General features: G+C 43.4%; 1 protein-coding gene across 1 annotated transcript in view; it reads right to left on the bottom strand.

Annotated features, from left to right (window-relative positions):
- Window positions 1–2,225: 2,225 nt before the first annotated feature.
- The window catches only part of LOC125298270 (calmodulin-regulated spectrin-associated protein 3), a 41,674-nt gene continuing 23,477 nt past the window's right edge, over window positions 2,226–20,422 (bottom strand). The window contains 4 exon segments of the mRNA XM_048248973.1: window positions 2,226–4,906; window positions 12,759–12,999; window positions 13,904–13,961; window positions 18,331–18,674. Coding sequence (XP_048104930.1) covers window positions 4,535–4,906; window positions 12,759–12,999; window positions 13,904–13,961; window positions 18,331–18,674 — 1,015 coding nt within the window. The 3' untranslated portion in view covers window positions 2,226–4,534.

Here is a 20,422-nt window from a genome sequence, read left to right as displayed (position 1 = left end):
GGAGTATCTGTGGAGAAGGCTGTTGGCCTTTAGTGTGTCTGTGGAGAAGACTGTTGGCCTTTAGTGTGTCTGTGGAGTATCTGTGGAGAAGGCTGTTGGCCTTTAGTGTGTCTGTGGAGAAGACTGTTGGCCTTTAGTGTGTCTGTGGAGTATCTGTGGAGAAGGCTGTTGGCCTTTAGTGTGTCTGTGGAGTATCTGTGGAGAAGGCTGTTGGCCTTTAGTGTGTCTGTGGAGAAGACTGTTGGCCTTTAGTGTGTCTGTGGAGAAGGCTGTTGGCCTTTAGTGTGTCTGTGGAGAAGACTGTTGGCCAAAACCTTTCTTGGCTTTTCTTCTGGTCTATGCCAACGGGAGCAGATGGGACGTGAGAGCGAGAGAGATATCCCGGTCGTCAGAGAGGACGTCTTTTATAGAAGTTGCCCAACCCACAGTCAGAATCTAGCGGCACGCAGCATGGCCTGTAGGGGGGCAGCGTGGCCTGTAGGGGGGCAGCGTGGCCTGTAGGGGGGCCAGCATGCGTGGCCTGTAGGGGGGCAGCATGGCCTGTAGGGGGGCAGCAGGCCATGGCCTGTAGTAGTGGAACAAAGTAGCACAGGCCTGTAACACCGCCCCAATAAGCCCTACAAGCCTCTTCTTTTCCCCTACAACAAGCTTTTGAAAACACACTCACCTACACTCAGTTCCAGGTTTATGGTGTAGCAATATGTCTTGAACATAGTGTATGGGTTTATGTCAGTCATGCATATATGTGTCACTCCCCCCCCCCCAATAAGCCTTTTCTGTACAAGCTTCTTGAAAACACACTCACTTCCCACGGGTTTATGTCTTGTCATGTATATATGTGTATGGGTTTATGTCTTGTCATGTATATATGTGTCTGGGTTTATGTCTTGTCATGTATATATGTGTATGGGTTTATGTCTTGTCATGTATATACAGTATGTGTCTGTATTAAACTGTTGATTTTCAGCCTACCTAATACCTGGGTAGATAATAACCCGAAGAATTGTTATAATGCATAAATAGGCCTACCTAACACCTGTGTGTGTTCATAAAGTGATAGTAGGCCTATGTGCCAATACTACTTTTATCATGTCATGGATGTTTGGCTGCAGAGACTTTTGAAGTCTCTCACCAGAATTTTCACATGTCATTTTTGTGCTGTGTGTGTGAACTCAAGATCTTGCCAATCTCCCATGCTATTGGCTATTTCGATGTGTGTGTGTGTGTGTGTGCACTTGGGGTCTCATCACTCATGCTCTATGTGAATGTGATATGTGATTATATGAACTCAGGCGAAACTCCCTATGTCATAGCATTAGACACAAGGCATGTCAGCAAGTTTATGTGAGAAAACAGTATCTTTGAGAGAGCCAGGGGAGGAATAGAAAACAACATAAGGCATCCATGTTGCGTTGAAATGTAATTTATTGATCCTTAAGCCTTGGTCTAACTTTCAGAAACTTCATCCTCAATCATGCATACATTATAAAACAGATGAGATGAGGACCAGGTTGACAAAAAATGGTGATGCACTATGATGTCACAAAGCCAGGGGTGTAGTAGTACTTTGTATGTCACTGACAGACCACTGTGATGTCATAATTGCTACAATGTTATAGTGTTCCTTTTTGGATGTCATTGTGATGTCCCTGGAAATACCATGTGCATCACCATAATGGGATTGCACAAAACCCTGTCATTTATAACTTTAACACAACCATACACAAACAAACACCCTCTATAAAGCAGTTCCTGTATATTTAACTGATGACAAAATATCTGAAAGTGTAAACTTGAGGTTAACTGGACAGAATATTGAAAGGCTGACAGGAAAAAGAGAAAAAGAGAGCGATGGAAAGAAAGACAGAAAGAGAGTAGGAAAGAGAGAGATAGAGAAAACAAGAGAAAAGAGAAAATTATCACAGAGACCATGCGAAAGACTGGAAGAGAATTGGAAGAACCAAATCTGTAGTTTTACAGCAGGTAGTGACCCTCACTCAGAGAGCTTCTGTATTAACATTGTCTACATTTCAACACTTCTATATGAAATGTGTGTGTGTATGTGTGTGTGTGTGTGTCAGAGTGAATCTGTGTATGTGTATGTATGTGTGTGTGTGTGTGTGTGTGTGTGTGTGTGTGTGTGTGTGTGTGTGTGTGTGTGTGTGTATTTCAACATTTCTATATGAAATCTTACCCCTAACATACCACTGACTGGGAGGGTGTGTGTGTGTGTGGGGATTGGCTTGGCTGGAGGCAAGGGTCATCATGTCTTAAATGTCGCAACAGTGACCATTTACACACACTGACCACACATCACATCTCTATGTTTATCTCTATGGCATTGGGCCATTGTAGCCGGGACAAAAACTCTTTCTTTTTCAAACTCAATCTTTACTGAGCTCATGACTGTTATGGTCAGTCAGAAGACAATGGCCATTCAGCATTTTATACACATCAGCCCAAAGCAGCACAGCTGAAGGGGTTCAAACAAACAAACAAACAAACAAACAAACAAACAATCAAACACAAGCAAACAAACTAACAAACAATCACATTCTGCGAATGGAAATTCTCAAATGCACCTCTTGATTCCTTCTTGACCTGTTCAGTAACGGTTTGCTCATCCATTCAAGGATAGCGTAATCGCTCTCATACTCAAACGAGAAAAAAACAAGCAGTGAAAATACTTAAAAAGGCATTTCTTTTTTTTTGCAAATACAAAACAAGACTTCAGGGAATCTTGGAAATAAATATCAGAAGGCAAAATCAGCTGGTTGCATTTCTCTGTGGCATAAAAGATTGTATGCTTGTCTCTTTATGTATATATGTGTGCATGTGCTTGTGTGTGTGTGTGTTAGAGAGAGAGAGAGAGAGAGAAAGTGTGTGTGTGTGTTAGTGTTCCTACACTTTTAATTCAAGGACTTCAAATTCAAAGACTTTCTAGGTCTTCTGGATGTGTGTGTGTGTGTGTGTGTGTGTGTGTGTGTGTATAACAGCAGCCTGAAGACATAACCCCCACTATTAGTTTTTGACCCATTACAGGTCATATCAGAGATAAGGCTAGTGTCCTTGGTAACAGTGGGCTACTGTTTCTCAAGTTCATTACTTATGGCAAAATAATTATTTTAAAAAAAGACAAAGATGATCGAAAAAACTCCTTTGTCTGAGATGCAGGGTGGCAATGAGCCTACGTACATACAGTAACTATACACAGCTTATCTTTAAAATACAACACAGAGTAAGAAAAAAAAGTCTTCATCCCCTTAAGTGCTCAGGTGGTATGACCCACACAATGGGACAGGTGATCTGCCTGTACCATGTTCATGCAGAGAAAAAAAAAGGGAGAGTGGCTTTCAAGACTCTTTGGAAAAGTTTTGTGGGCAACAAATGACCTTAAAAACCTACAAAGAACACTATTTACAGTCTTATATGGAAGAAAAAGGAGAAAGGATAGAGGAGCTTGCCATTGACATTGCTTTCGATTTAAAGCTAGGAAAGAAAATTAATAGACATTCCTGGGTCAGAGACAGGTCTAGCACGAGACCACAATTCAACAGCACAGGTTGTTGTTATTATTCACATCTTATTATCATCAGTCTGGTGTGTTTTTGTGAGAACACTGAACTAGGGCACTTCAGAGGAAGCTTTACAAACCACAGACACTTATGAACCTACAGCAGTTTATAAAAGTTCAGAAATAAGGAGGGGGGTGGGGGTGTGTTTTAGTGGACATAGTGACTTATAATAGGGCTAGGCATCCAGGGACATTCATCTCATATAACATGGGGTAGAGTTTGGGAGCTGTGGAGCAATTATAGCATGTTCTTCCCCTTCCTCTCCTATGGAGACACAGAACACTTGGTGTGTCACTGACATACACACATTTAATAGACCCTTTCAACAATGCTTGAACGTTCTATTTTGAACGTTGCTTTCTACTTCCACTTCATTAAGATAACGGAATGTTAAAACGGAAGCCTTGTGGGAACAACTATGATGCTGATAATGGAACTCTCTTGATATCTATATGGCTCTGGGTCAATATAGATGACATGCCTATCAGTGTAATACCTATAACCACTTAACTTGCCATTTGTACATGGTGGGGCATATTTTGTGGCGACTGATGTTTGTCCATGTGGGGTGTGGGGTTGTGTATGTGCCATGTGATCAACCCACACAACTGCCCTGTGGTCATCATGTACATAATTGACATGCATTTGGGTGCATGTTTGTTCTTTGCTGTATAGTGCCATTTCATTTTGTGAGTGTCACATTTGTTCATTGGTGATTTAGGTGAAAGGGAGACTTAAGACTTTGCATCTTTGCAGGATTTTTAAAAATGATTACATCAAGGCTCTATGGCCTTTGGGGCATAGCTTGGTATCCAGATCTGGCCTTCTTGGGCCAGCCAACATGTGGAGTACCCAGTCAATCATTGGAAAGAAGTTAGGGCCTTGTAGAAAATGTGAGGTGGCTCTGTCGCTTATGTGTGTGTGTGTGTGTGTGTGTGTGTGTGTCTGCGTGTGTGTGATCACTTGGGTGTGGCGACCTTCTTGGGCGTGCTCTGCTTCTTGGTGTGCCAGAGGTGGGCGGGGATAGTGAAAGCGTCCACGCTCATGGACATGGTCTTGGAGGGGATGGCGCTGAACTGCTTGCGGTCCGAGCTGTACTTGTAGATGGCCTCCACGTCGGCGCAGGAGATGACGCGTGGCCCCACGCCACACAGCCGCACCAGCTCCTCCGACGACTCGCCGCCACCGCCACTGTTGCTGCCGGCACCGGCACCGACTCCGCTGTTGCCGCTGGCTCCACCGCCGCCACCAGCCGTGTAGACGGCTCTGAACTGGCAATGGGAGTCACGGAAAAGGATCAGGAAGTGGTTCGCCGAGCTCTTCTCGATCTCCTGAATGGGGACGAAGTGGGAGTGGGCGGAGAGAGAGAGAGAGAGAGAGAAAAGAGAGATGGAAGGAGAGAGAGCACAAGAGAGAAGGAGAGGGAGAGAAAGAGAGAATGTGACATGGTGAGGAAAGAAGGGAGGGATGAATAGAGAGAAAGAAAGAGAAGAGGTGAAGGGCATGAAGAGGTTGAGGGATGGGGCGAGTGAAGAGAGAGAAAGAAAAATACAGATAGAGAAAGAGAGAGAGAGAGAGAGAGAGAGAGAGAGAGAGATGGAGAGAGAGAGAGAGAGAGAGAGATGGAGAGAGAGAGAGAGAGGAGAGAGAGAGAGAGAGATGGAGATGGAGAGAGAGAGAGAGATGGAGATTGAGATTTTAACCATACTTTATTCCAGTTTTACAAAACCAAAAACAGGTCAATCAATCACTCTGTCATCACAAATTAGGAGATATAAAAAAGATCATAAAACCATTTTATAAAAGATGGCTAAAATGCAATTCATTTTCAATCACAGTGCAAAGTGCTTGTTTGGTACACCACACCTCCTCAAAGGTTTCCAGATTTTGCATTAACTTATAAAACCGAAGTCAACCAAAAAACTCTGGCTTTAACCAGGGCAGAAAACAGAACAACAACATTAGTTCCTGGTGGTTCTCCACCGTATTCCTCCTTGTGATATAAATAGCCATTTTGGCTTGCCCCAGGATAAAATTCAGAAGTTTGCATACATTTTGTCTTTTTTTTTGACATATTTAAAACCAAGGACAAACATCTCTGTGGAGAACTCTTCTTCACTGAACGCGAATAAAATAAACTTTGTAGCAAGCAAAACAAAGGTTTTAACCTTAAAACAAAAAGAAAAAAAGCATGAAAGACAGTTTCCCTTTGATAACAGAAAGGACATTCTGACTAGCATTTGTGTTTATCACTGAAAACAAAAGCATTGACAGCAACTGCTCCATGAAGAATTCTCCACTGTAAGTCACCCACTCTCTTAGCCAATGGTGGTTTTGTACATGCTCTCCATTCAGGCCTCACCCCACTATTCAGTTTGAGAGCAAGCGCTCCAAGGTGTGTCAGCCCTGGTCTCTGACCTTTCCTATTAAACACCTTTTACACAGGCATGGTACAGCTGTTTCCCCGTGACCATATCCAGCAACATAGTGTTTGGGCTCCTAGATGTTAAAAGTGGACCTGTACACCCATCCAAATTAGGTGCAATTACCAGCCTAGGAAAAAGGGTCCAGTTGGTCAGGATGACACACCCCTGAACAAATAGTCCACAAGTAGCAGTATTCATCCAAGGTGCAGGCAGCCGCCATTTTCCGGGAGCTGTGAGCCTGGCAGAAGTGATCTCAGTCCCATGGAATCAGCAAGCCCTCTCCTATTCCCAAAGTGTGGCCCTGTCCGGTCTTCCATCTTTCAAAGTGACAATCTTGGCACCGCACAGCATCTTCTGAAGCGAAGGAAATTGGTTGAGGAGATATCAGGCATTCACCTCCAACCACAGAATCTCTCTCAGGCAATAAGAGACTGCAGATCCAAACCTTTGAAATTAAACAAGGCCCAAACTTTCAAGCAAACGATGGAAATGGTGGCGATTTAGAAAACACCATTGCATCGGTCTCATCAAAAACAAGGATTTGTCAACCCCAATTCCCACCCATTTTCAGTATTGCAGCTCAAACACTTCCTTGTTTGTGAGCTATTAGAGCCTTTTTACAAACTGCAGTCTAAAGCTACCGAGATCCTACTATGCAAGTGTATGAGGCCCTGCCCCCACATGTAGGCAAAAACAGACGATTGAGGGTACCCAATGCAGCCCATCTAAAAATCCCAAAACAATTTTAAGATTTTTGCAACAGGTCAGGTGGAGGTCACGCAGGATAGTCTATATGCCAGAAGGTGATGCTACCAGATTGGTAATGATAAGTACGCCCCCTGTATGACATTTTGACAATAGCCGCCTTCCATCTTTCAAGCCTTCCATTAACTACTAACTGCCCTCCCAATTTTTCCATAATTTTATCATTCCCAGAAAACACCTCCAAATACTTGAAACCATCTTTCCTCCAGTTCAAGTCACTGACCTGAGACTGGGCACCCCTCCACCCACTGACCCAGCATAGAGCTCACTCTTTTGACCAATTAACTTTACTGCATGAGAGTAACTCAAACTCTTAAGAGACACAACCATCTCTATATCCCTTCCCACTAATAAGAAGAACTATGTCACTGTGCATAGGCTGACAAACCTAAGAGGCATTACATCCAGGCAGCTAGACACACCCTTTCAGTTAGTCTTATTTGCTGCAAAGAGGCTCCCATTACAAGAGTATAGCATACCAGACAAGGGTAGCCCTTGCCTTACCCTCTGCCAACTTTAAAAGGAGCACCTAAACCACCATTGATCTCCTTTGAGAACACTCTCCACACCCATTGTACAGAACTCCTGACCTTCTGAATAAAGTTTTCTCTTCACTGAACTAAAGGCATATAACGCGTCCCAAAGATAGCTGTGCTCCACCCTATCAAAGCTTTCTTGGTCTAAAGAGAGACTAAACCCACATCAAGCTCCTGTAAAATTTTAGCCATGTCTATACATCGCTGACTAAAGAAACATTATCAAAATGGATCTACTGGGAATACAGTATGTTTGGTCCGATGGATGACCTGATCTATCACCCTGCATAATCTGTTAGCCAGTGCTTTGGACAACAATTTATAGTCACTACACAGGAGCCGGCTAATGGTCTCCAAAGCATTTTATATCAGTGAGATCACCCTTTAGGTAGAAGTGTGAGGACTGCCCCTAATGGCCTACGGCAGCAAGTCCTTAGCAAGACTGTCGTTAAGCACTGTACAAATCCTCCCCCACTCAGACCAAAAGACTTATGTGCCCATGGGGATTCATCCAGGCTAGGGCCTTGCCACACTCCATACCTTGAAGGGCTCCCCTCCCAGTTCCTCCAACGCCAGGAGCTGAACTCAAGTTCAGCCAAGGGATCTCCTCTGAGTCCCGAGGCAATCCCTCAAGAACACACACTGTCAGCCTGTACAATCAGCTTTAGTTCGCCCCCGTGATAGATTCTTATAGAACTGTGCAGCTCTATTTCTCAATATCATGCACACACTGGTCAAAGCTGCCTAGACCTAGATTGCAAAGAATGAATGCATTTCCTCTGGCCATTTTTTCTCTCTCCAAGCTAAAGAAAAACTTTGAAGGCACATCCACCTTTGATCCACACACTGAAACGCGGAACGACCCACGCCTTATACTAACACCTAGAAGCTCAGCTAAGGCTCTTCTCATCATGATCCCCAGTAGAGTGTCACCCTGAATTTCTACTAACTCTGCTTCCAACATTTCAAATTGACCGGTTCTGCCACTTGTGATATTTTGAGGTAATTCGTTTTGCACAGTTGTTGATTTGTAATTACAAAACTCTACCCACTGTTGTAAGGAGATAAAGATGTCTTGCATTCACAAAAACATCCCAGAAAGCTTCTTTAAAACATCTCTAAATTCCTTATCATGGGTTAAAGTATTAAATGCCACTAGCACTCTTTGGCTTCAATTGAGCTCAGGAATCCACTGCACAATGTTCAAACTATGATCTGAAAAGCTTACAGGAGTATTAAAGCACAGTTCTTAAAATACAGATGATGTTTAAAGCAGAAACCTGTCAAGCCCCTATTAAGGAAATCATATTACTATGGACATGAGTCCAAGTATATTGTTTTGATCCATAGAAAATTCCTCCACACATCACTTAGGTCATGTGGTTCAGACATTGACCTGCTTTCTCTGCGTGAGCATATGCGGCTCCAACATGATCTCCCTGTCCATGTCCTGCTCTGTGCAGTTAAAAATCCCCCCAATAAAACAAATATTCACTCACTATTGCATCCAGCTATAACAGTAGACAATGTTTCTAAAATGCCACTCTTTCTTGCTGTAGTTGTGCATACACAAACAAAAACAAAACACATGATCCTCAAAGACAGCTCTAACTTCTAGCACCTTCCTCTATAACTCACCACTTACAAGAAATGGGAGTAAAGCTCTTGAAAAAAGACATTATGACTTCCACTAACGCTGGAGTTGTGACTCAGTGCTATAGCACCTCCCACTCTAGAGCCCAACTAGTCGCGTTCCTTGCATCACCGTGCGTCTCTCTTTGCAAGAGAGCACGACGTCTAGACGCTTTAATAATTTTGACAGGAGCTGAAACTGGCTCTTTCTCAAGGGATCCCTAGCCCCATTTACGTATTTAGGGAAGCTACACGAGGTAATCACTCATGGTCAAAACAAATGAAAAGAAAAAGAAAAGTTGCATGATTAAACACATGATTCTGCTTACTTGGGACGTGCTGCCTCTTTGATTTCACTGTCCTACTCCAAAAGTAGTATTTAACTTAGTGAGGAACTTGGTTAAACGGTAGACCCTCAGGGTTAGAAAAGCCCGTCAGAAATGAACAGCTTTGTCTCTGGGCTTCAAGTGAATTGTTCAATATCAGGTGCTTTCGTCGACCTGATCATTTCTAACATGCTTGCTCTTTCAGAAAATGTTTAATGTCCCGTACAGTGTATCTTGAGTAGGGTAGAATCCACCCGCGCAAACTACAATCCACACTCATAGTCAGAATCACTTTCTCACCAAGCCGGTTTATTCTTTTGGCCTCGCATGTTTCTTTTTGCCTCTCAATGTCCTCATCCCATTTGTGTCTTTGACCCTTTTGGGCATTTTAAAATATGGTTCAACTCAGCTTCCATTTCTGTGAACTCTTTCTTGTCACTTGAATCAATCCCATCTGTCAGGATCATCTTCCCCTGCTACGCTTATTCTGGGAAAAAAAATCTACGCCCGGTTCAGCGAGGTAAGTCGGGTTCAGCCTGGGCTGCATCTTCCCCTGCCGGTTCAAGCAAGGGTAGGCCCATTAACGGGAGGCCTCACCGCTGAAGAACCTTCCTCCTCCCTCTGCCTGAACACCACCAGCTTCTGCACCCCCTCACCATTGGAAACACATTACTGGGGCTGCTCCATTATTGATTCACCCTTCAAGTGGAGTGCCTGTACCGCTTTGGGTAAGCTCCGCACTAGGTGGGCCAAACCTGGCCGCAATTCCAAAACACTTAATTTGACAGGAGTGGACACATATACCAAATAATGAAAACCTCTATGGGTACACATTCAGAGTAAAATCTATATCCTTATTATCCTTTTAAAATCATATGCACCTGACGTCTGAACGACACAATATGTAGGGTGGATTGCTACTTGAAGTCGCTATCTTCCTTATCGGTGATACTAATTTGCCATGACGGAAAGAGATTCAATTAAGTTTCATCTTTGATAAAGGGCGGAAATTAGAGGGTGATGATAAAGGTAGCATCAGTGAAAAACACCATCAATTACTACTCCCCTTTCAATCACATCATTTGCCAACTCTACTGCCTCGAGAAACAAAACAATGTTCTTGCTCATCCTGGATCGGCGAGAGTCGGTCGTGACCGAGCATCGAAACAGCCAAGCGGCGTCGACGCTGGCATCGTTATTTTAATGGCATGTCGCCGTGTTAAGGACCTAAACATCCCTGTACCTAAGGCCGCCGTCCCAGGGCAGACGCCTTCGGTATAAGTAGCAAACGGAGCGAATCCATTTCAACAGCACCCGAACCACCTAACCTGCTAACCCAACCAAACCACCCAAACAAAGAAAAAATATAAAAGTAGAGGTAGAGGAAAACAGTGAAAAAAAGGCACAGCTGCCACACTCACGCGTCTCACTGCAGCATTCGCCTTCACTCGTTTCCGCACATGCGCTCAGAGAGAGAGCAGAGAGAAGGAGAGGGAGAGAAAGAGAGATGGAGGAGGGAGATGGAGGGATGGAGAGAGAGAAAGAGATGGAAGAGAGAAAGGCATGAAGAGGAAAGATGGAGATGGAGGAAGAGAAAGAAAAGAAAGAGAAAAAGATGGAGAGAGAGAGATGGAGAGAGAGAGAGAGAAAGATGGAGAGAGAGAGATGGAGATGAGAGAGAGAGAAAGATGGAGAAAGAGAAAGATGGAGAAAGAGAGAAAGATGGAGAGAGAGAGAGAGAAAGATGGAGAGAGAGAGAGAGAAAGATGGAGAAAGAGAGAGAGATGGAGAAAGAGAGAAAGATGGAGAGAGAGAGAGAGAAAGATGGAGAAAGAGAGAAAGATGGAGAAGAGAGAGAAAGATGGAGAGAGAGAGAAAGATGGAGAGAGAGAGAAGAGAGAGAGAAAGATGGAGATGGAGAGAAAGATGGAGAAAGAGAGAAAGATGGAGATGGAGAGAGAGAGAAAGATGGAGAAAGAGAGAAAGATGGAGAAAGAGAGAAAGATGGAGAAAGAGAGAGAAAGATGGAGAAAGAGAGAGAGAAAGATGGAGAGAGAGAAAGATGGAGAAAGAGAGAAAGATGGAGATGGAGAAAAAGAGATGGAGATGGAGAAAGAGATGGAGAGAAAGATTGTTATGGAGGGTTACAAACACGACAGGGGCAGGTGACGGGCGGGGGTAGAGAGACAAAATAAAAGAGAGAGAAATGGAGAGATGTAAAGAGAAATGAACAGAGGAGAGAGAGAGGGGGAGAGAATGTCAGAGTGTCATAACATATCTGGCAAACCAACAGGCCTAAATGTAGATGATTCTGTGCTTACTCAGAGAATGTGAATCCCATCACGATTGTAAACAGCTAGTCGCTCCCAGAAGAGATCAAAATTGTCAATGAAGCCCAGGCCGTGAAACCCAGACTTAAGCCAGGCGAACAAGCCATGAACTCGCAATTAGCCATGTTAAGTATATAGAGTTAGTGTTGCCATTTATCTATCATCAATCTAACCAGCAGTAAGCCTACAGTTACAGTACCCTCCAGAATTAATGGCACCTTTGGTAAAGTTGACTAAAAACAGGTATAAACAATAATCTGTTGGTAATTTATTGTAGCCTGGCGAGCCAGACCCACATTAAAATGTAGGGTCTGGGCACTCACCGTTCACAGTGCTCAGTCCGAGGGCGGGATAATCAGTTGTCTTTCAAATTCCCTCTGCACTAATAGGACGCTTAATAGGATATTTTGTTTTCAAGTAGCAGGAATTCAAGCCAAACCGTTGCAACTCTGCCATCAATCATTATGTTAAGCCCACCTAATCCACTCTATACACAATTTCAATGTCCTGATTAAGTTTCGATTTCTGGAGCTCACAAGCCAACGGAGAGTTGCTAGACTAGCCCTGGCAGCAAATGTAATCTGCTGCCGCTAGGGGCGCGTCTAGATTTCTAGGCTAAATTTATTGTACTCTCACAATGAAAAAAATAGGGAAAATCCAACCTTTAAGGGAAGCAAATGTATTCTGAGAAAAAGGAAAATCTCATAAAGAAATAATTATTTTTAACAAAATCACATTCGACAAACTGTCTCTGACTCACTGTAGCACCCCCAAATCCTGCATGCCTTCACCTGTTGCTGCTCTTCCAGGTGCTCATGTCACTGATTGTGCAAAGAGCTCCCCCCACTGTGATTCAACCCACTACATTTAAAATATACTGTAAGTAGTTCATATACTCCAACATAGTGCCAATTTACATTGGAACTAAGCAAAGATGGAACTTTTGTTTACTGTAACTGGTGCCACCGGCTACTCATCTGTAGTCTACAGTATGCCCATGTGTGTGAGAGAGAGAGAGAAGGTATGTGTGTGTGTGTGTGTGTGTGTGTGTGTGTGTGTGTGTTGGTGTGTTGGTGTGTTGGTGTGTTGGTGTATGAGTGAGAGACAGAGCGAGAGAAAGTGTGTGTGTGCATTCATGTGTGTGTGTGTGTGTGTGTATGTCCCTCACCTCAATGATCTTGTCCTTCTGCGTCTGGTTGACCTTGCCGGCCAGGCAGCAGCGTGAGAGGGCGTTGTTGATGATGAACTTGTTGGACTTGAAGCTGGGCTCACGGTACAGCTTGGGCCCAGTGTACTCGGGCAGCGAGGCCGGCGACGACGCCCCCGAGCCGTTCTCCCAGTCTTTATCACCGTTCTGATTGGCCGGCCGGCACGGAGACATCGTCCGCCCCGCGGGGGAGTTGGAACGGCTGGGAAATACATAGGGACAGACAGAAATACAGACAGTCAGACATACGTACAGACAGGCAGGCAGGCAGGCAGACAGGAAGACAGACAGACAGACAGACAGACAGACAGACAGACAGACAGACAGAGAGAGAGAGAGATATACATACATAAAGACAGACCTGTCATCCCCCCAACACACACACCAAGACCCCTGGCAGTTGGGTTAGCCCCTTGAGCCGTGGATCTGCCCAAGGTTTCTTCCTTGGTAAGGGAGTTTTTCCTTGCCCCTGTTGCTCTTGGGTGCTCCTTGTTGGTGCCCCCCACCCAATCCCAATCCTCCCCCACCTTTTTTATGCAGCCCCTTGCCACTTAATCTACTAAACCCCTCTTCTACTGCACTTTTACTCCCCCATTAATGCACAAATAGGCTGACACCAGACATAATTTCACTGCATTTCTTACTTCCAGTAACTATATGCATGTGACAATAAACTTCCTTGTATCCTTGTATCCTTGTACAGACAGACAGACAGACAGACAGTCAGACATATGTACAGACAGGCAGACATACGTACAGACAGGCAGGCAGGCAGTCAGGCAGACAGACAGAGAGAGAGATATACAGAGAGAGATATAAATACATAAAAAGACAGACAGACAGCAGACAGACAGACAGACAGGCAGAGAGAGAGAAAGATATACAGATACATAAAGACAGACAGACAGACAGACAGACAGACAGAGAGAGAGATATACAGAGAGAGAGAGAGAGAGATATACATACATAAAGACAGACAGACAGCAGACAGACAGGCAGACAGGCAGAGAGAGATATACAGAGAGATATACAGATACATAAAGACAGGCAGACAGGCAGGCAGACAGGCAGACAGACAGACGGAAATGGTGCACATGTCTGTTCACCTGGGGGGCTTCACAGCAGATAGGGGCCCGTTGGTCATGGCGCCAGCTGAACTGGAATCTTCCGGAAAAAAAGGAGACAGGAATCAGATAAGTGATCAAAGAGCACAGCCTCAGGTTTGATGGGGTGTATGGGAGACCATGGGTGTTTCAAGCGGCGGGGGGGTTAGAGGTGTAATGACAACCCCACTTTTGCTGAAACATGATACCCCCCCACACACACACAGTTTTTGTCAAGAAAATACATTAAATGTAGAAATGCAAGGAGTTATACTTTCTATATCCATATCCCAGACCCCCGCTCCCCAACCACCACCAGTGTGCAAGTCTGACCGGTATATGAAGTGCTTCATACCAGCTGCTATAAGACTTTATACTGCACAAAAATAACTCTGCACTTATAAGTATTTATTGATTGTATGTTAACTTTTATATATATATATATATATCAGTAAATGTGTGGTGTTATGTCTATCTTGAAGCTGCTTTGTCACTGTACTTTCCCATTAATGAAAGCATGTAATCTAATCTAATCTTTTAAAAGGTTTGTCAGCCATGTCGCTCAAGGGAACAGGACCCAGGGGTTTTCATTTGGGATCCACCCAAAGGCCCCTGCGCCAGCGTGTTTTCTGGGAACTGACACAGAGCTGGCAGCATAAAGGATCCCACAGTATGAATCCATGATTCACAGAGAACATGAGGGCTGTTCACCCTTTTTGTACGGTGTGAGGTTGGGACTGCCTCATCTTAAGAGCATTATGGCTTTTCATTTATAGCCGTCCTAGCTATAGGCATACAGTACGACAGGGCATACGTTATCTGCGTTATTGCACAACCAGGGCTGAGAACCTTCGTGTCAATGTAGCAACTTATGAAACGGGGAAAAAAGAGCAGAGAATGAGTGTAGATAGATTCTGTAGATAGACGGATACAGACAGAGCAACCCTCACAAAAATTAAATGTTTGCGGCAGATTTGCAGCAAACTTGTGGGTGATTTGTGAGGAACAAATGAGTTCACTAGAAAAAAATCGCTAGAAGTTTGCCAGTGTTGGCCGCTAGAGGCAAACTTCCCAGGAAAGTTTTGGCAACAATGACAGTACCTAAAGTTTTGGCAACAAGGACAGTACCTAAATCCAAGCTCCTGCATTCTACGCCGTACTGTCCTCTCCGACGAATTGAGCAGGCTCGCGATTTTTGTTGCGGTCATTCCTAACTGCACATAGGCTGTAATCGTCTCGGCAGGGATATCCTGCCTGGGCCGGCCTCGTGTGATACAAGAGGACTCTAGGGCCACTACGGCCTCATCTTGGACCGATCTGGCTGCCATCTTGCCGTCAACCAACAGCGTTTATTGATCTAAAGCTAAATCATGATCATGGTAGGCGCATTTAATTTGTCGTCACCAGAGCATCACCCACATACATCTCATTAACAATGCAGCTCATTTGCATGTTGTGAACTTCAAAATAAAAATGAAAATCGAGAAATGGAAAATAAATCGCAAGCAGGTGTCAGTTTTCATTTTATTTATCATTTTGGCATACATTGTGCGCATTGTCAGGAAAAGGCAAAGTCAAAGTGAAGTTTGCATTTTCATTTTCCAACTAACATTTTCATTTTTGGCAGTAATATACCAGGATGGTAATGAAAATGAAATGACAAATAGACGTTTTCAATTTATTTTTATTTTTGTCACAAATGTATCGTGTTTATCAGGAAAATTAAAAGCCAAATGTATATATTTTATTTTTAAATTTGGCAGGATAATTGCACTGACACTTTGAAAATTAAATGGCAAAACGAGTTTTTCATTTTAATTTCACTGTTTTCATTTTAATTTTATTAATGGCAGGAAAACCCCCCCATACACTTGGCCAATAATGGCAAACTTCCAGTGAACTTCTGGTAACAAACCTAATTTGCTGCAACATTGCCAAAAGTTTGTGAGAAAAGCACAAACTGTTTGTGAGAAAGCAACTGTTTGTGAGAAACCTGCATTTCTGTAAGGGAAAAAAGAGAGAGAGAGACAGAGAGAGAGAAAGAGAGATAGCTGTGCCAGCCTGAGGTGGTGGAGAAACAGGTTTCACTGGTATCAGCAGCCAGAAAAAGGACTGGGTCTCACTCACACACACACGCACACACACACACACACACACACACACACACACACACACACATACACATGCACACAAGCACACGCACAGACTGGGTCTCTGCTACAGGCGATGGGCTCACACACACAACACAGCCTCAGAGGATGGGAGAGGGAGAGTCAGTCAGTCAGGCAATAAAAGAGCCTACAGCTAGCGCATCGCTAATCCATATTTGGCAGTTGGTGTTTACCACACTACTGGCTCATGAACTACATTATTTAATAGAGAGAAGAGAAGGCAGAGTTCAAAGCAAAAGTGAGTGATAGAGGAAAAATCAAAAAAGACAGAGTGGGGGGTTGGGGTTAAAGACTAGGGGTGTACCTGCTAATCTATGTTAGCAGCATGTGTCTAACCACACTCTACTGTTAAGGCTAACAGTAACCTTTTTTCTCTTTAGGCAGGGTTATTATCAGGGATGCTGTGTGCAATAGGCCTACCGCTGCCTCATGAACTCGACTCACGGACCCTCCATCCCACCTTTATTACCAGAAAGACCTAGAGGAATCTTATAGTATTTTGGGACACAATAATGTTATCGGAATACTAGAGATATAATAGGAATCTTATAGTATTTTGGGACACATGATAACATTATCGGAATACTAGAGATATTATAGGAATCTTATAGTATTTCGAAATAGACAGAAAGGATATTCTAGAGGTATTATGGAACATCACAGAAGTACTACACTCTACCATAGAACTACTATAGAAATTGCACTGCTAGCTCTTTTTTCGTAAGGGCAGTCATTTGGACAACTTTCCATCTACCTGAACATCCCATCTACACTGTCCATTCATCAAACGGCTTATGTCTACAGGATATGGGATTACCCTAGAACTAACTTCTCGCCAATCCATGGGCAACTGCCTAATGACCACTGATATGATGATAATGATAGAGGATGACTGCCTAATGATCCACAACTGCCTAATGACCTAGATTTACTGAGAGAGTGAGAAGAACTAAGAAAAGAGAGAGAGTAAAGCGACAGAGAGAGAAAAAAAGGTGAAGAAGACACAGGAGTCTACCCCACAGCTAGACTCATGTAACCACTGGTAATTGGTAGGGGATTAGATGGAATGAAGGGATTGAGTCATCGATGCCCTGAACAACAGAACAGATAGATCATGTCACAGTGACAAAGAGTTGAGATGACGGGTGAGCGTCTGATCTGGATCTGTAGCTTTGTAATCAGCCAGCTACACAGGCCTAGAGGGGATAACAAGACGAGCGGGGCACATCACACAAGAGAAAGGCACGGGGCAGGGGTGGGGTGGCTGCAGGTGCAAGTGCAGGATGGAGGGGGGGGTAGGGCCCTTGGGCGACAAACAGGTTACAGGGTTCCTCCGTTGCATGAATCAAACAGCCCATCCATCCACCCTTCTAACCTTGTTACATATATATATATATATATATATATATCTTGACATACTGGCTGTCTGTAGTCATGTCCAAACAGCATGCATGTATGTATGCATGTATATGTGTGTCCGTATGTACGTATTTCTAAAACGGATAGTTCCGGTCCTTGAATATGATTGGCTGAATCGCGTTTGATGCTGTTGTAAAATCCAGCACAAACATACACCATGATCGCATTTCGTTCTATACTACTGCGCTACTACAACTTCATAGAAAAGTTAGAGTGGCTGATCTCGACGTTGCTTGGCAACCATACAGATAGAGGAAATATACTTATTGGCGGACGAATGATTATCTGTGAATAAATAATTTTATTTCTTGTTTTATTTCATGAAATCTTGCCATGTATGTGGTAAACATTTTAGAACACTGGAGTCCATAGGTTACACCGATTTTAGAACACCTAAGGGGGCTGTAGCCGTTCTCCCAGTCTTTACCACCGAGTCTGTAGGTTACACTGATTTTAGAACACCTAAGGGTTTTAGGTCCAATTGCGCATCGAGCCTAACAATGGCCCTTAGCTGTTATAAAGTCAGTGTAAACTACGGCCTCTCAGGGCTTAATGCTACCGGTACACTACACTACAGGTACAAGTACACTACCGGTAAAAAGCTTGGGGTCCCCTAGAAAATTCTATTCCACTCCATTATAGACAGAATACCAGCTGTGATTAGTTGCACTGTTTTTTTTTTTTTTTTTAAATCAGGGCAGCAGTTTTGTTTGTTTTGTTTACAGTTATGTAGCACTCTGCTATCCTGATAATCCAGAGTTCTCGCGAGATTACCAGGGTCGGGATTTTCCAGGCTAACACTCTGCACTGTGGACCAAACAAAATATGAAGAGAAGTTACCAGTTTTTTTCTTGGCAGGGCTCTTGGTGATGACGGCATTGTTGTCCTGACTCTTGTTGGCGCGGTGCTTGTGCTGTTGTTGTTTGTGTTGTTGTTGTTGTTGTTGTTTTTGTTGTTGTTGTTTCTGTTGTTTACTGGTGGACGGCTTCTGCCGGAGCACCTTGTCCAGGTCGGACATGATCTTCAGCTGGTGACGTCGCTCGTACTCCTCCCGCGTGAAGTTGCCCCGCCTCTGGGGAGTGGACGGGGGTGTGGCCTGTGACCGCTGGACAGGGGGCGGGGCAAAGAAAGAGGAAGTGGGGAGGGACTGGGAGAGGCGGAGCTCGTCTGCAGACGACGCCCGACTGTGGGCGGAACAGGGGGGAAAAGGAAGGGGGAAAATATGAAGAAGGGTGATAAGAAACTACCAAAGATAAAGAAGTTAAAAAAAAAACTACCAAAAGCAATTCATCACTTATCTGATAAAAATCTAATTATGACAGCAAACTTCATTATAAAACATAGACTCATTCAAGTCAATGGGGATTCTAATCACATTCTGATGAGTCATATAATAAATGCAACTAAAATGTAAAGAAAATTATATCAAACACGAAACAGGGATACAAAACACGTATCTGTTACTGTGATTTCTCGCCTATTAACAGAGGTTTACACATTGACTTTGCCAAATTTATTCAGATTGGAAGGTTAACACATGGGGGCATAGTGGTCTAAGGGGTTAGGCTGTCAATTGTAAGATTGCTGGTTTGAGTCCCAGATGATGCAAGGTACGTAAGGTATTTTAAAAATTAAAGATATTCGAACAAATGTTAGGGATCTCTTAATATTCGAAACTGTAGCCTATGGAAATATGTTTTTGTAAATGTATTTGGTTGTAGCCTAAACGTTGTTTTCAATTCAGATTCCGAGGTTTTTTTCACGCCTTCTGAAGCGAAATCACAAGCTCATTAGCAAGGCTATTATTGGCCATCTGGGCTCCTGTAGGTTAGCATCCTGGCTGGTTCGCGCTTAGTGAGCTCAGCTCCCACATAGACATTTGTATTTTAAACTTAACCTTCCTCTGATTTTAATCACCTTAGTTATCAATGAAAGCAAACAGGGAAAAGAAATGGCAACACAATCATTAAAAACACTCAAATAAATAAATGTGCAGATAAGTCTGAATGAAAAGCAGCACTGGTTGAAGCCTGGAAATATTGTAAACAAAGTAACGTTAGCTTAATTTGCTAGTTTATCATAGTCTATGGTTAGACTGTTCAGTTTCCCCACGTGTGTTTAAGTTTCAATTGAATACTTTTTCTCCTTGGGACAGGCCCGTTTGAGTCTTGGAAAATACTTTTCCATTTGCATTGGGACTGAGATGATTAGAATTTAGCAGTCAATTTGAATGCAGTAGTTTTGAACAAATTAGGTTACAGCGTGCTAATGATGCTAACCGGATTTAATAGCAATTTAGCCAGTCGTCTTGCACGATTAATGTTTGGATTACATGTGCATGCTGAGGAAGGATGCGCCTGTTGAGAGGGAGAGAGAGAGTGCACGGGGCAAGGAGTGGCTGAATGGCAGTCCTGGTAGATTGCTGGCCTCTGCCTACTCCTCCACACTTCACCTGACTCCAGACACCTGTGCCTGTCACTACCCGAGGCAGGTGCACGGGGCAAGGAGAGTCTGTGTTGAGGTAACGTTAGGCCTACTTCTACCGCCTACTCTGGTAGAGTTTGACATACTACAATGCAAGATATATTTAGCCTATTTTATTTATGGACAACATAAGGCAGGAGGTGTGTGTTGCTTTTAATTATGAATGTTCTATCGAACGTATTTTTTATTGATATCGATTACATGTGCGATACATATCGCTATCGTTGTATCGCCCAGCCCTATGCTCAATAATAAAAATTTTGACACACGCATAAATACTCAGCCTTTCGTGCTTGTAGTCTATTGACATTGACTGATACACTGCCCTCTGGTGGACAGAACAAATAGAACTTAAGTTTGATACCAATATCGGTCTTACTGAAGGCATTTAATGGTTAAAATATTATTAATACATATTCGAATATATTCGAATTTTAATATTAATAAA

This window comes from Alosa alosa, chromosome 7 (genome assembly GCF_017589495.1).
Source record: "Alosa alosa isolate M-15738 ecotype Scorff River chromosome 7, AALO_Geno_1.1, whole genome shotgun sequence".
Classification (NCBI taxonomy): Eukaryota; Metazoa; Chordata; class Actinopteri; order Clupeiformes; family Clupeidae; genus Alosa; species Alosa alosa.
Note: the sequence above shows the minus strand (reverse complement) of the source record. Positions and strands in the feature narration are given on the sequence as shown.